Source organism: Centrocercus urophasianus, unplaced genomic scaffold, assembly GCF_019232065.1.
Source record: "Centrocercus urophasianus isolate 14NV4802_14NV808 unplaced genomic scaffold, USGS_Curo_1.0 seq_20, whole genome shotgun sequence".
Classification (NCBI taxonomy): domain Eukaryota; kingdom Metazoa; phylum Chordata; class Aves; order Galliformes; family Phasianidae; genus Centrocercus; species Centrocercus urophasianus.
This window is the reverse complement of record NW_024884756.1, coordinates 6,310,558-6,325,143: the sequence shown is the minus strand read 5'-3', so window position 1 is coordinate 6,325,143 and position 14,586 is coordinate 6,310,558. Positions and strand designations below refer to the sequence as shown.

At 34.6% G+C, this 14,586-nt stretch overlaps 1 protein-coding gene across 5 annotated transcripts in view; it reads left to right on the top strand.

Annotated features, from left to right (window-relative positions):
• Nucleotides 1-14,056, top strand: part of TFPI (tissue factor pathway inhibitor) — a 205,651-nt gene extending 191,595 nt beyond the window's left edge. For 4 of the 5 annotated variants that reach the window (XM_042822639.1, XM_042822640.1, XM_042822643.1 and 1 more), the window contains 7 exons: nucleotides 2,645-2,845; nucleotides 4,929-4,967; nucleotides 6,124-6,300; nucleotides 7,553-7,648; nucleotides 8,134-8,229; nucleotides 13,231-13,413; nucleotides 13,771-14,056. In XM_042822639.1, the coding sequence (XP_042678573.1) occupies nucleotides 2,645-2,845; nucleotides 4,929-4,967; nucleotides 6,124-6,300; nucleotides 7,553-7,648; nucleotides 8,134-8,229; nucleotides 13,231-13,413; nucleotides 13,771-13,880 (902 nt within the window). In that variant the 3' untranslated portion in view covers nucleotides 13,881-14,056. Of the gene's footprint in view, nucleotides 1-2,644; nucleotides 2,846-4,928; nucleotides 4,968-6,123; nucleotides 6,301-7,552; nucleotides 7,649-8,133; nucleotides 8,230-13,230 lie in introns of all 5 variants that reach the window. The other variant, XM_042822642.1, reaches the window with a different exon arrangement.
• Nucleotides 14,057-14,586: the final 530 nt, after the last annotated feature.

Below are 14,586 nucleotides of genomic sequence, written 5' to 3'. Positions count from 1 at the left end.
TTCTTCATTGCTGGTGAAAATGCATAACTAATGATGGAGACTATGTTGACAAATGTTGTTTTTAGCTGAGAATTTGCTCTATCAACTGCTATTGTGCATGTGAAATGTGTGCAGGCACATTTGTATCTATGTGAATTGATGGCCAAATACTCATGTTTGCCTTCTCTTCTATTGTTTCTTTCTGAGAAAGAAACCTAGTTTTATGTCATTCATGGTGAGTTAAGTGTTCCTAGGTGTAAAGTAGTGGGGAAAAACTCTGGCCCTGTTCCCAGACTCAGGATTGATTCAGTTTTCATAAATCCTTTTGAGACTTCTTTCCATAGAGTCACTTGGTTATTGTTCAGGTGGAGAGGGCATGGCCTTCTGGGGCATCGCGGGGTACTTATTTTAGTTAAAGTATGGCTAACTTTCTAGCACTCCTAACAAAATAAATGCCTTTGTTGATTCATTAATTGCAAAAAGTGCTATAGAAATAGTCGTTATGTTTGCAGCAGGTGTCAGTATGTCTGACAGTGGTAACAGCGTCAGTGACTGCAGAGGGAAAGCCTGAGAAAGTAAGCAAAACAATAATTTAGTTTTGTGGTTTTGGTGGGAACTAAGCTTGGAGTCCAGAAAGTTCCTAAGATAAACTGTACCAAGCCATCTGTTCATCATCTTTGTGTAATTTTGCAACTATGCTTGCGCATTATTTCTGTTTTGATAGCCCAGAACATTGGAGCGGCAAAATGTAGCAATCAAAATGATCTAACATAACCCCATGTCTGCAATTCTAGTCGTAAGTTTTCACCATGTCTTCTAGAATGGACTGAGTGTCTGACATAGGTCATTTATGAGGTTTTATTGCTTGTGTGCCAAGAAAATAACGTTTCTAAACCAGCTGCCAAGCCATACCTGTCCCCATTTGAGTTGGATTGGTTTCTGTGCAGCTCTAATTGTTTGATGTTAGCCTTTTAGAAATTAATCCAAATGTTACTTACACTTTTCATGTTCTGAAGGCATTTTTCACCCTTTTATTGATTAAAGGGATTCTAAAGTTTCGTTTTCAATGTATCAACTTTTATATCTGAGCATTTTCAAGTCCCTTCCAAAGGGACTCTCTATATTGGAGAACTTTAGATCTTTGGAATCACTTGCGACATGCAAATCTTGATTCTTCAGGATGATCTAGATAAGAAAATAAGCAAAATTCAGAAATCTGTTTGGTAAGCTGAACTCCATAGGAATTTTAATGAAACTCCTGTCTCTTTAATTCATTTAACGCATCCACATTTTGTATTAGAAAATCTTCAATAATATTTTTAAATTTGTCTTCCTGACTTTGGAATCTGTAAATATAATTTCACTAATAAGGAAGTGATTATTTTGAAATTAGACATCAGTCTGTGAATTGTCAGTTTTAAAAATAGAAGATAAACTATCTGCTACAATTTTTGTCCAATGGTAATTGTGTAATAAGTGTTAGTTTTTCAGGGATCTCCATGCTATGGGTTAAAAGATTTTACTGGTGAAACATATTTCCTCTAAGTATAATAGTTATAAATGCCCCAAATGGAATTAGAAGAGTAAACTTCCATTGACGTCAGTATTTATGTGGATTTATCTCAGCTGTGCATTTCATTTAAAGATTTCATAATAAGGACAATTTTATACATTAAATCTAGATAGCCACAGAGTGGAGTAGCTAATAATGTTTATTTCTGTGGATTCTTTTAGTTAAAAGTGGAAACTTACTCTTGTTAGCAAGAGGAAGCGCTGTAATGTTCCTGTAAAACTTGCCATCACTGTTTTCCCCTCCTTTCTGAGCAATTGTGTATAGTGCTACTTTTGCACATGCACATTAAGACACATTACTGTTCTGATCAGCTCTGGCAGAGTGAGGGAAAGATTTCAATTCTGTTCTTGTTGCTATTGCAAATATATAAGCTCTATAAAGCTTTCAGAATCCTCTAGGGAAAAAATGCTTCCTTTTGGTTACGCAAAGCAGGAAAAATTCTTTTTTTTTTTTTTTTTGTTTTTGTTTTTTTTTTATACTTGAAAGATCTAATGCAAGAACAGCAAGATCAAAGAAATTAAGACGATATGATAACCTTTTGGTTATACCAGATGGGTTTATGTGCCAGTAACGTTCAATCTGGAAGGGGAATGGTGCCCTCTGCAGGGTTGTCTTGCCACACTGTTTATGAGAATTTTCCATGAGCAGTGTTTGCTATTAGATATGCATGGGAGGGAGAGAGCACAGCAGACGCTCTTTCTGCCTTTTATTTATGCAAGGATAGTCAGTGTGTCTTTGGGAGCTGCCAGAATTTTCTCAATGTATTTGTTGTTCAGAATTTTTTGCGAGCTCCTGTAAATAAATCACTATCTGTAGCTGTTCTAGAGAGTTCTGATAAGGACTGAAAGTTTAGAACATGAGCTCTTTTGGTTGATAACTGTAACCATTTTTCTATTTGATTGAATGGAACTGTTCTTCCAAAGGAAATTATGATCTTCTTTTTACGTCTCTGTTTAATTTGTTCAGAGCTTTACACATGTATATTAGCAAGTGTTTTTCTAGCAGAACAGGCAAGCAATCTGATTTTGAACTTAAATTCTACAGTGAAGCAATCCGAGTCCATAACAGTTGTCCTTTTTCTCTTTATCACAGGTGTTCCTTTACCACCACTGAAACTGGGGCATTCAGACTGTGCCCTGAAAGCAGATGAAGGTCCTTGCAAAGCAATCCACATGCGCTTTTACTTCAACATTCAAAGCCGTGAGTGTGAAATATTTGAATATGGTGGATGCCACGGCAATGCAAACAACTTTCTAACTTTGGAAGAATGTCAGAACAAATGTGTGGTAACAGGCCAGTACCCATTCTCTTCTTCTTCTTCTGTCGGTTCTTCTAGCTGTTATCCACAAACCTTATGAATTTTGTAAAGTTCTGGTTAATATGGTGACGTGACGTTTCTAATTCTGATGTTCCCAATTATTATACTGTGTTCCAGTCGTCTGAATTATTTTAGATTCTGCGAGCAAACATTCTGGATTTGGAAAGATAAATTGTGATTTTCTAGCTGATCTGTGAAATAGAGAGTAGTGCAAGAAAGCTTTTTTTCTGTCTAGGGTCATGTTTTGAATAAGTTGTTAAAATGAAACTGATTTTGACACTGGGTTAAACTGGTGGTTAGCACATTAATTGCTTTGAAAATGTCACACCCAATTTCTCGTTCTACATTTCTGCTTCTTTAGAAGCTGATAGAGCCGTAAAAAATCTTGAACATCTGCTATGATTCAGCAAAATTGGAACTGCAATAATAATTCTTTTAAAATGTCAGATACTGTTAGCTGTTGGACTAAAAAGATCTGTTTTGTCGGAATTGAATTAATTGTTAGAAAGAGGAAAATGATATACAAAATATACAAGTGCCCTGTAAATGCTGTTTTTGCAGTTAGAAATGATGGTAATAATTATTCAAGGCCTTCAGCATTGTGAAGGTTTTACAGAGAAAAGGAAGCAGGTTTTCTTTCTTACCTGTAAAGATTGAACCAAAATAGTATGGTTGAATAGAGCACAAACCTCAGTGCTGAACTGAACTGGTACAGAAATCAAGGAGCCTTCATATCACTGATTCGATTTATTTTCTTGTTAGAGTCTCAGATATTTCTAGAATTGCAGATTAGTATACAAAATTAATGCAAAAATGACATTTGCTCCTTTTTCTTCTTATTTCTGTAGATCTTACTGTCTAAAATTCTAGCTGTTGATGCTGTTCAGAAACTGAGCCCGGCAATATTTAAGAGCAAATGTCCCTGTGCTGTCTAGAGCACAGCTTATAGTCAGTAGTAGGTTTCAAGATTTCATTTATTACAGCCTATACACTAATTCTGCCATGTCTGTATTTTGGTTGTTTTCTTCAATCAGAATATGCCACTTCTAACTGAGGAAAGTAGAGATTTAGTTCTTGAGGTTTAGAAAGCAGGAGTTGGTCTTGCCTCCCAAGCAGGCTGAAGCATCCACCAAACTGAATCTAAAACACATACCTTTAATATTTCCTTATCATCATTCTATTGAAGATTTCTGGCTAGAGAAACCGGTGTTCCTCCTCTACTTAATCCAGATTGGGCTGGTTTTTCAGTAGGAATTAATATTAATTTTTCTGTATGTTTATGTATGTAGAAAACGTACCACCATCAGAATTGAATGGTGATATTTTAGTAGCATTCAAGGAAAATGTAGTTTTATTATAGAACATATAGAATTTCTACCCAAAAGATTTGCTTTGAAAATTTAACGCAGATGATGTTTCTGGAAATTTTTTGTTTGTTTTATGAAAATTAAAAATTACACAAAGTGTAAGGATGAGGATTGCAGAAGTATCTTATGTTACTGCTTCCATAACAAGGAGGAACATAACAGCAATTCAAGTTTTTCCAGAAAGAATTGTTTTCAAACTTGTGCTTTAATATCATAAGGAGCACAAGGAACACTTAACTCTGACTGTATGTGGCACAGCAAAAGGAACTACCATGTGTGAGGTTGTTAACTAGATCTTCTCTGAAGCTGCTGGCAGTATCAATAGCTACCAACGTTGGGCTAAGCAGTCTGCTGATTAAATGTCTCTTGAGGAATAAGGTCATATAATTCAGGATTCTGACTCCAGGAACATGAGGAATTTGCCAGTTCAATTCAATATGGGCACAATTCCACTATTTTCCATATCCTCTAGTTTCAAGTATATCAGTTCTTCCCACGTGAGAAAACAATAGTTCAGTCCTTTGTACCAAGATTTTGTGCTACTTCCCTAATAAAGAGAATAAAGAAAGGGAACATATATTATATTCTTATTCTACAGTGCTCATAGTCACTGTGAAGCATTTTGGTTTTACAGGTGAGACTTTACATGATTGTTTTTATTAAATATTTTTCTTTTTTACTTATATTGCAGAATTGCCTCTGGAGGTGATGCTAGCAAAAATTAAGAGAGGTAATTATGTTTACATAAGTCTTACACAAAATACAATAAGGTATTTAGCTGCGTTGGGTAGATTATATATTGTTCCAAGCTGTCTCCTAAGCAGAACAGCATTGTTTATACTAAGGTGAGTAATCTAATCTTTGCTCATTTTCATCAAAGATTTGGAGGACAGCTACAGACACTGGTCACTCTCTTCTTAAAATAAGCTTGTTTTCTTCAGTAATAAGAAAAGGGGGAAAAAAATGAAATATGATGTGGAACCTTTTCTTGTGTGTTTTGAGAATAACTTGAATACTTGCTCTGCCATTAGCAAAAATAGGTAAAATCACTCTGTAACAAAAATTAAATGGTATCTACCAGCAAGAATTTGAGAAGACCTCCAGATGGGTTTTATTACTTTCGTGGTGATTTTGAGATGATAATCTAGAAATAAAATGGAATGCATTGAGAAATCAGCATTTGAGGGTTATTGTACAATTTTTTTTTCTTTGCTGCCAGAGTGCTTGGTATCATGTCTGATTATTTAGTCAAATTATGCAGTACTCATTTATTGAATTTTTCGTGGTATTATAATTAGCCATTGCAGATTAGGAGCTGAGACTAAAAAGTGGTACTTGGAGTAGTTGCTTTGCCTCCTGGTTTCTTACAACCTTTTAAAGGAATAGGCAATTCCAGACAAAATGTATTTTTATTTTTTTTTCAACTACTATTTCCTTTTTCCTTTTATTTTAAGATTGCCTTCTGTGTAATTCGCACCAACATTGATTAAAGCAACTATGTAAATGGAAAGAATATGTACTTAGGTTCAAATGATCTGGTTTTAAATCAGAATAAAACTTGATTTTAATCTTAGAGCTTCCTTTTAGGAGAACACTTAAACAATACTCAGCAATACTCATTATCCAAGGTACAATTTACTGGTTATTTGAAAAAAAGAAAAGCAATGAATATGTCCTATAATATTCTAGCACAGTATTGCAGTGTTATATAGAGAGAACAAAAGCAGTACATTAGAACTGCGTTTATTTTACAGATGATCTATATTCTAAAGTGACTTAAGTTTATTATGTCAGCTTCCTCCAACTCTATTGTTGTCTTAGCATCTGGTGTATTTTGGTTTTTTTTTTCTTCCCTCACCCTGTTCATCATTTACCTTGATTCACAGAAAAGCCCAACTTCTGTTATCAAGAGAAAGACCCTGGAATCTGCCGAGGCTTTTTTTCCAGGTATTTCTATAACAAAGAGACAAAAATATGTGAAATATTCAAGTATGGTGGGTGCCTTGGAAACCAGAACAACTTTAGGAGTTTGGAAGAATGCCAGACTACCTGCCAAGGCAACTGTAAGTTGTTGTCTTCGTTATTCTTAGTTTTATTCTTCTATAAACAGCATTGTGTTTTGAAGGTGTTTATCACGGGAAAAAAACCACAGCTTAGGAGGCTCTGAAATGGCAATAAATTACACCTGAAATTCACACAGTTATTTTTAAAAATACATACAAAAATGAGAAATGTAAAATCAAAAGGAAAATTCTGTTAAAAATGGTACATGCAATTAATTTTAATGAATATTACAGGAATCTCCTACCTTTTTTATTTTTCTTATGGTAGTTGATTACCCTCGTATATTGTAATTCCCTGCAAAAATGTGTATTAAACCTATTGTGTAAGAGGGAACTCTATTCAGTTTCATAAATCTTCATACTATTTAATATATCTAAGTAAACCAATGCAGACAGATGAAGTAATTGAAGTAAGGTCAGTTTCTACTGAGGAAGTGGTTTGGTCCACAATGAGTACTGCTTCCTCTTGTACCTTGTCATTAGAGCATCTCATTTCTCCACTGTACTTGCTATTAGGGGACTGATGTTACAAAAATGCTTTCTAGAGCAGTCATCTAGGAAAATATGTTGTGAAAATATTGATACCTACACTGAAGACAAAGTCATTATGGTAATAGACAGAGAAAGACAGAATGGAGAAGTGTATCTGCTCCAGTTGCATCCACAGAAGGCCTTTCTTTTTTTTTTTTTTTTTTCCTTTTTGTATTTTTTTTATAATCTAAGATATGCTAGCTGCTTGGCCTTATAATGCCATAAAATATTTGCATGTGTATATTTTAACCCATATATCTGAATATACTCCTTTCAAAGAGACCTTGTGAGGAAAAGATTTTTTAGTTACCCTACCAGGGGTTGCTACCTTCCCACCAAAGAACAATGGGAAACCTGGCTCTCAGTTCTGAATGGTTCAGCTGTGCAGCTTGGGCTATGAAACAGCAACTTTGACCCAGATCATTCTTCTGCTTCGCTGTCCTTCTTGTTCCTGTGAATTGTTGTGTATCAGAATACAGTAACCTTTCCTAACTCCTCTCTGCTTCTCAGGGTACTGGGTTGTAATTCATGGGAAGGATACATTCCCTCACCCACAGCCTCCAGGAGGTTGAGGAGCCATTGCTATATTGCTATAGTTTAAAAAGAAAATGTTTTGTTAAAAAAAATATATATATATTTTTTTGCTTTAATGATACTTAAACTTTAATGCCTTTTCCTGTGTATGATTTTCCTCATTATTTTCCTTTCGTTTTTCATTTAGCAAACTTACTGTCAGTTGTTCCAGATGAGGAGCATCCTGACCTTATGAACAATAGCTCCCCAGAGGAAGAACGCAATCAGTTTCCTGGGATTTTTGGTAAGAATTTACTTTTGCTGTTGATAGTTGTTGGTTTTTAATGCAAACTCTCCTCAGATTGTCCGCTCCTTTAATTGTTTAGTTGAGAATTTATACATTAGTTGAAATAGATAAGCATAATGAACCAGGAACGTTAGAGCTAGCTTTGTGGCCATTTTTGTTATAAAGAATACATATTTTGAAAACGTACCATCACTGCAAAATGTCTGCCAGTAATATAACAATCATACCAAACCATGTTTAATTTAAATCACACATAAATAAAATGAAAGAAGAAAAAGAAATCCTACCTAACGTTGCTTTAAAACATAAGTTTCCTCTGCCTTTGGGACTTGAAGGAATGCTGTCTTATAGTAGTATTAATAACAGCATGGAACAAATCAGATGGGTACTAATTGCAGTTTATTTTCAGTACTTTGTTGTGTCTAGATAGCCTATCACTTACTGTTTCATCCCCCTCCTGCCTTTTTTTTTTTTCGTTATAGTAAATTTGTTGCCAACTACGCCAAATGAGGAAGAGTCCCATATTGTGAACAGTAGTTACCAAGAGGAAGAGCGCAAGCGGTTTCCCAGTTCTTTTGGTAAGAATTTCCTTTTGCAAATCTGTGCTCTTGATTTCTTTTCCATTTCCACTTATTTTCCAGTGTATCTGAGACTAAAGAATTGGTTTCGATCTGTGTCAATTGTTTTGGTCAGCAGGGCAAGTCAAAGTGAAGAAATGTATTTCTACTTATATATCTTCTATAGATACCAGACAGTGAAATACTGATCACACCTTGTCCTGTTCTGAAAGTGTGGTGCTTCCTGGAAGTGTCATAGACACAAAGCATTAAAGAGATCAAAAGCAAAAGCAGTGATGCAGAAATCTTTTAGTCAAAATTAGTATTTCTGTGGGGTTCTAACTGGCAGGTGATTTAAAACTCATTTTACAAATTAAGAAAGAATCATTCTTGGAATTTGGGATATACAAAATATATTTATCATAACACATTTTTACTGTTGTTAAGGCTATATTAAACTTAGCTCTTTGTTTGATTATAATCAAGGTGAGTGTGAATGAATTTCATGTCTACTTCAAGGTATTGTTGCACTACTATATAGTATAATTTCCACTATAGATTGCTAGTATTTGCTCACACTGCACAGCTGGATTGAATTTGAGGCATATCATTTTTATGATCCACAGTTATGCAAGAGGAAACAAGAAACAATTGGGAAAAGACTGAGCATTCTTACCAAGTATTTCTGTTTGTTCTTTTTTTGCATTTAATCTTACTTGTACTTTTGGGGGTTGAATGATGGTTTACAGATTGATCAATGCTTTTGTGTATTATACATTCTGTAAGATAATGAGCATGTGGAATGGAAGTGACCTATGGAAATTAAGGATGCTGTATATTATGTTCAGCTTGTGAAATCTAAGTGGGATGTAAGATCAAATGTCAACTTTCCACTCAGTAAGTATGGAACGGCAAAAAGAAGCAGCTCCTGTTATTATTTTTTAAAGTCAGGACCATATCTTTTGCTGATAGAAATTGACACAGCTCTGTTTGCTTTAATGGATCTGCACCAATTTATGCCTAGAGAATACTGTTAAGTGGAGATGACTCATTATTGTTTGTAGCAGTTTCTGTACTTGAAGAGTGTTTTTTTTATCCCTCTGCTGTAACTGGAATAAGAATCTGAAGTTTCATGTATGCCACAATACTATGTTTAGTGAAAGAGCATAGAGTAAGTCTTATTTTCATCTAGCTCATGAAGATCATTTCAAATGTCTTTCATATTATAATTAATTAACAGTTCATTGTCACACATTTCAACCCCAGCTGAAGATAAAGCGCTAAGCCTGAGATAAAGCGCTTTTTGCTGCAAATTCAATTTGAGATTTTTTTTATAAATATGAATCTATATCTAAATGTAAATGTTTCATAAATTCCTAAGTATCTCTTGTTTACATCAGAGGGAGGCTGTCTGGGATTCAAGAAAAGGCATTATTTTAAGAATTGTATTTTAAACTGTGAGCTTTAAAACATTTCTGGGTAGCAACTTTAGCAACCTATTGGATGTCATTTCCCTATATGAATTCTAAATTATTTTTTGCCATGCCCGTTCTTGACCTGACTTTTATCACGTATTTTTTGCAAATAATATGCGTAGCTAATCCACGGTTATGAGCTTGGTACTGGATATTTAAAACCTATTTAAATGAGGTATTTTGGATAAATGGAACAGGATGAGCACAAGCATGAAGACAGTCTTATGGCCTTGTTGATGTCAGTGCAAATATTGGTTTGATTTTATATAAAATGAATCAAATGCCATAGGATCAGTCACATGACCCCATATGTAATGAAGTTAGAAAGCGTTTCCTGACATTTGTTAATTTGTGGTTTTGTCTGATCCAAAAGATGTCGATGTGTTGGTATGTGAAATGTAATGAATAATGCTAAAGGCAGTGTAAAATGGTATTGGTAAAGCACAATCCAAATTGAGAGCAAAGTACATTTAAAAATAAAAAAACAAAAAACAACACTTCTATCTGGACTATTCTCGCAATGAAGTTGACATCTATAATTAACTTACACAAATTTAGTGATTGCATTAGGGGAAAATAATTCTGGTAGTGGAATATGTGTTGGCAGTTTTTGTTTGTTTTTACTGTTTTTAATGTATATCCCTTAGTCTGCAATTTTGTCGTTTGTAGGATTTGCTCTTTTTTTTTTCCTCATAGTAAAACTTGGAGATAAAAAACCATTTCAACTATTTTCAGAATTTTGCTGTATGACAAAATTAAGAGGTTTTCTTCATGAGTTGATTGCTTCTGTCAGTGTGAAGAATATGCAGTTATTTTGCAGATGAGCAGAAGTAATGTTATAGCCTCTTGGGCATTTTTCTGGTGATCTAGACAATAATGTCATTTTTAGGAACAATACAAATTTAGAAACAAAATACAATACATAATCTTTAGAAACAGGAAGTCTGAAAAGCATTTGGATGCTGCTCTGCCAGTTGCTTTATACATACTATAAACAGTCCTTACTTACCGGTTACCAAAGCTCCAAAACTTCAGTTGTTGAGAACACCTGCATGAGGGGACTTGGGAATCTCTCTAGAAAATCCACGTACCAGAAAAGGAGTTTATATTACAAGTGTATATTTAAATTCTATTGTAATTAACAAAACAATTTAATTTACCCCCTTTATCACTGGAAAGCCTTTGTATTGCTATAAAATAGCTAAGCACGTTTTGTTCTGTTGGGTTGATTTTTTTTGATGTTTCAAAGAATTTCTTTTGAATATTAGTTTCCTTCCAGCCACAGTGTCATTACTTCTAGGCACAGGAGTGTCCAAAAGGCCAATACCAAAACCAGCAGTTGTCAGTTTATCTTCCATCTTCATTATAAATAGGACAGTAGATTTGATATCCATTCTAGGCATATATTCTGGATCAAAAATAAACTTCACATTCTGTTACAATAATGTCACAGGTAATACAGGGAAATTAATTAGTGCTGATTTCATAACTTGAAACTAGCTTTATCTGTCTTGAAATACCATTTCATGATTCAGTTTATGCGTTTGCAACGTTCTTCTTGAATAGTACACTATTGCTAATGTGGCTTTGAATATATTAATAATTTAATTTGCCTGCCTTCTGTAAGTTACCTTACCTTTTTATTTCTTTTTTTGTTTTTTTTTGCAATTTTTTCATGTTTTTTTCACCATGCCAGTTCAGCTGTTATACTTAGCAAACAAGCCTTTTTCATAAGATATGTACGAGACAAATATAAAGTATAGCGTATTCTTCTCTGTGTTTTTTGTTTTTTTTCCTTTTCAGCCTCTTGAATTGCTCAAGTTAATTCATAACTTCTTGCTTTCAGTAACTCACCTGCTTCCCACTTTTCTGAAAAGCAGGATGCCTCCAACACTGTTGTAACCCAAGTTATTTCCTAGAATTTTCACTTGGTCTTTCCTCTGAAGAACTTTTGCTGGCTACGTGGCTTTCTAACTTCAAGAACACAATTTAGTTAGCTTCACTTGTCCTTTTATCCAGTCAGACTATCTCACCTCTGAAGCTTCTTTAAGGAAAATGGTACTCCTTCAGATCCCTCATAACTATCGATACAGTGGTTCCTGTTCATCTTTTTGTGTTCTGTACAGCAACCATATGTCAGTTGTGCTTTTGTTTATGAGTCTCTCCACGATGGTAGATAACAGTTTCTCCAGATTTGGGAATTCTGGCATAGGTGAACTGCTTGATTTTGCCCCGTGCACAGGTACTTCAGTTAAGTCAGTGTATTTAAGTTCTCACAATCTCACTTGCAGCAACACTGAAGAAACAAAACATCAGCCTTCTGTGAATGGTAAAAACTTAACAGCAGCCCTAAAATCACCCGCACTGCAGTTGCTTTGAGCAGTTAAATCTTTGCATTCAATTGTTGGTTTTTCTGCAAGTTAGAAGCATTTTCTTGATAACTCCTCGGTGTTCTCCAGTAGAACAAATTTTATTACTTAGGTCAAGCTTTCTATAGTCATACAAAACAACAACCAAACAAACAAACAATAAGGTATTCAATCTTAAGTAAAAAATGCTATCCATGTACATCATTCCAAAAGTAATGCCTCCTTTATTTCCTTGGAAACCACAATTGCTACAAAGAGCACAATAGTGCTAGTTGGTAGAGCAAATTCTCAGCTATAAAACTATTTTTCAGTGTAATCACCACCACTGGCTATGTGCATTTTCATCAGCGATGAACAAGAGCCTGCATGCTGCGCTTTTAAAAATCTCCACCAGTGAAGATGACTTGCTATTGCCACCACTAAAAAGCACCACACAATGTCTCACTGTGCTTGCATCCACTTTTTGGGGCTCCAGAAACATTCACAAGTATCAATGAATGTCAATCTGTACCATTTTTTCCGCAGGGAGAAATTCGGTTTCACACCTTACGTCACTTCCATGTCAGAAGCCATTTTGTCAGACTGTCTCTCTGCTGCCATCTGTTGCATGACAACAAAATGTGACAAAATATTAGTTGGAAGCTTCATCCTCTGGTGCCACACCACTAACATTCGTCTCTGACATAGTGGGCCAACAGAATAAAATAGGACGCATTACTTTCAGAGCAGCCCTTCTGTATGATTTCAGAATATCTGTCAGTAATTTGGAAAGTTCAATTCCTCGATTATCATCAATATTTACCATTTTTTTTAAAGCTGTCCTGATTTCAGTTCTTTCATATTTTGCAAGCATATTCCTCCAATTGAAATTTGAATATTATCTCCGACCACAGAAATGTTGATTTTATCTAAATGCATATTAACCAAACCTAGCTTTCAGGTAAGGTTTTGTTTGCTTTTTTAAGTGAAAGAGAGAATAATATTTGCTGTTATTTTTCATGGTCATAAAATGACAAACGCTTATGCTCCACTATCCTGGATTTTCAGAAGGACAGAATTAAACTTGCCAGTAAATTTCATATGTTTCAAGGTTCTGAAAGCTTCGGTTCTCATGTAAAATATCAGCATAACAAAAACATGACAGTGGTGTATAACCTTGTTTTTTCTGGTATTTCTAGAACCACCTCCTGTCCCTTCTTTGTGCATGACTCCTATGGATAGAGGACTTTGTAGAGCTAAAGAGACCAGGTTTTTCTTCAACTACTCAACTAGAAGATGTCGTCCATTTACCTACAGTGGTTGTGGTGGGAATGAAAATAATTTCACCTCCAGGAAGTCATGTTTAAGAATTTGCAGGAAAGGTATGAGAACTGATATTGCCACAGACTGTCACAAAAGGCAAGTATTATGCATGCTATAGGCTGAAATAGTCTTGCAATTTTTAGTAGTAAGTACTGACCTGATAGAATGTAATAGCTGAAAGTACTGGCAAAGTGCAACTGGTAATCAGAAGAGAGAGCTAGAGAGAGAAGGATGGACACTAAAATACTGTGTACAGAACCAGCTGCTTAACATTGGTCGGGCATATGAAGACTTTAGGTAAGACCGAATGTTCCTTTTTCTTTTCTCAAGGATGTTTCTTGAAAACAAGACTTGTCTCATTTTGGATAATCGTGAATGTTGGTCATGCAGTCTTAACTTTGTCATTTTACCTTCAGGATTCCTTAAAAAAAAAGATGGAAGAAGATTCATAAGAATCAAGAAAAAAAAGAAACAGTCGCTAAAAACTATGGGAGAGGAAATCATCCGTGGAAGAATACAGCTGTAATTTGTATGAAAATGGGAAGTAAACTGCTGTTCACCTGTGAATGAAAGCCTTTAGAATACACCATTTAAATATATTTAGTGTACTGATTATTTTGATTGCATTTATTAAGCTGTTTATGTTTTTATTATGTATGCCTCATTTGTGTTAATAAACGTTACCTTGTACGTTCAAAAAGAGCTCTTAAGATGTAGTTTGACAATATAATTACTAAAGTTGAAACAGGACATAATGGGCTATGTGGGTGTAGAACTCATGATTAAAAAGTAGGAAAGGTTCCAATTTACTTCTTTTCCCCATTCTTTTCTGAGATCTATTTTGATCTTTAAAAAAATCTTGTCAAAGAGTAATTGCTTGTCATACACAATTATTTCAATCCTAGATTGAAACAGATCTATTGCTTAAAAGAGGAAATAAACACTCTGTTTTGAAGAGATTTATTTTAGGTTATGCAAGACAGATGTAACTCCATTGAAGTGCATAGAATTACACTGTTGTGCAATGATTGTGAATTGAAATGAACTCATTGAAACCATTAAGAGAGTATTACAGTTGTGAATGTATGAAACGATGTGACAGATATTTATAAAAATTTTAAATATATTTGCTAGGTTCATCAATTTTTATCCTTGTTACTGAAGTAGACGGGTGGTTAGCGAGTTAATAATCTGTAGAAATACATGTTCTTACTAAAAAAAAAAAAAAAAAA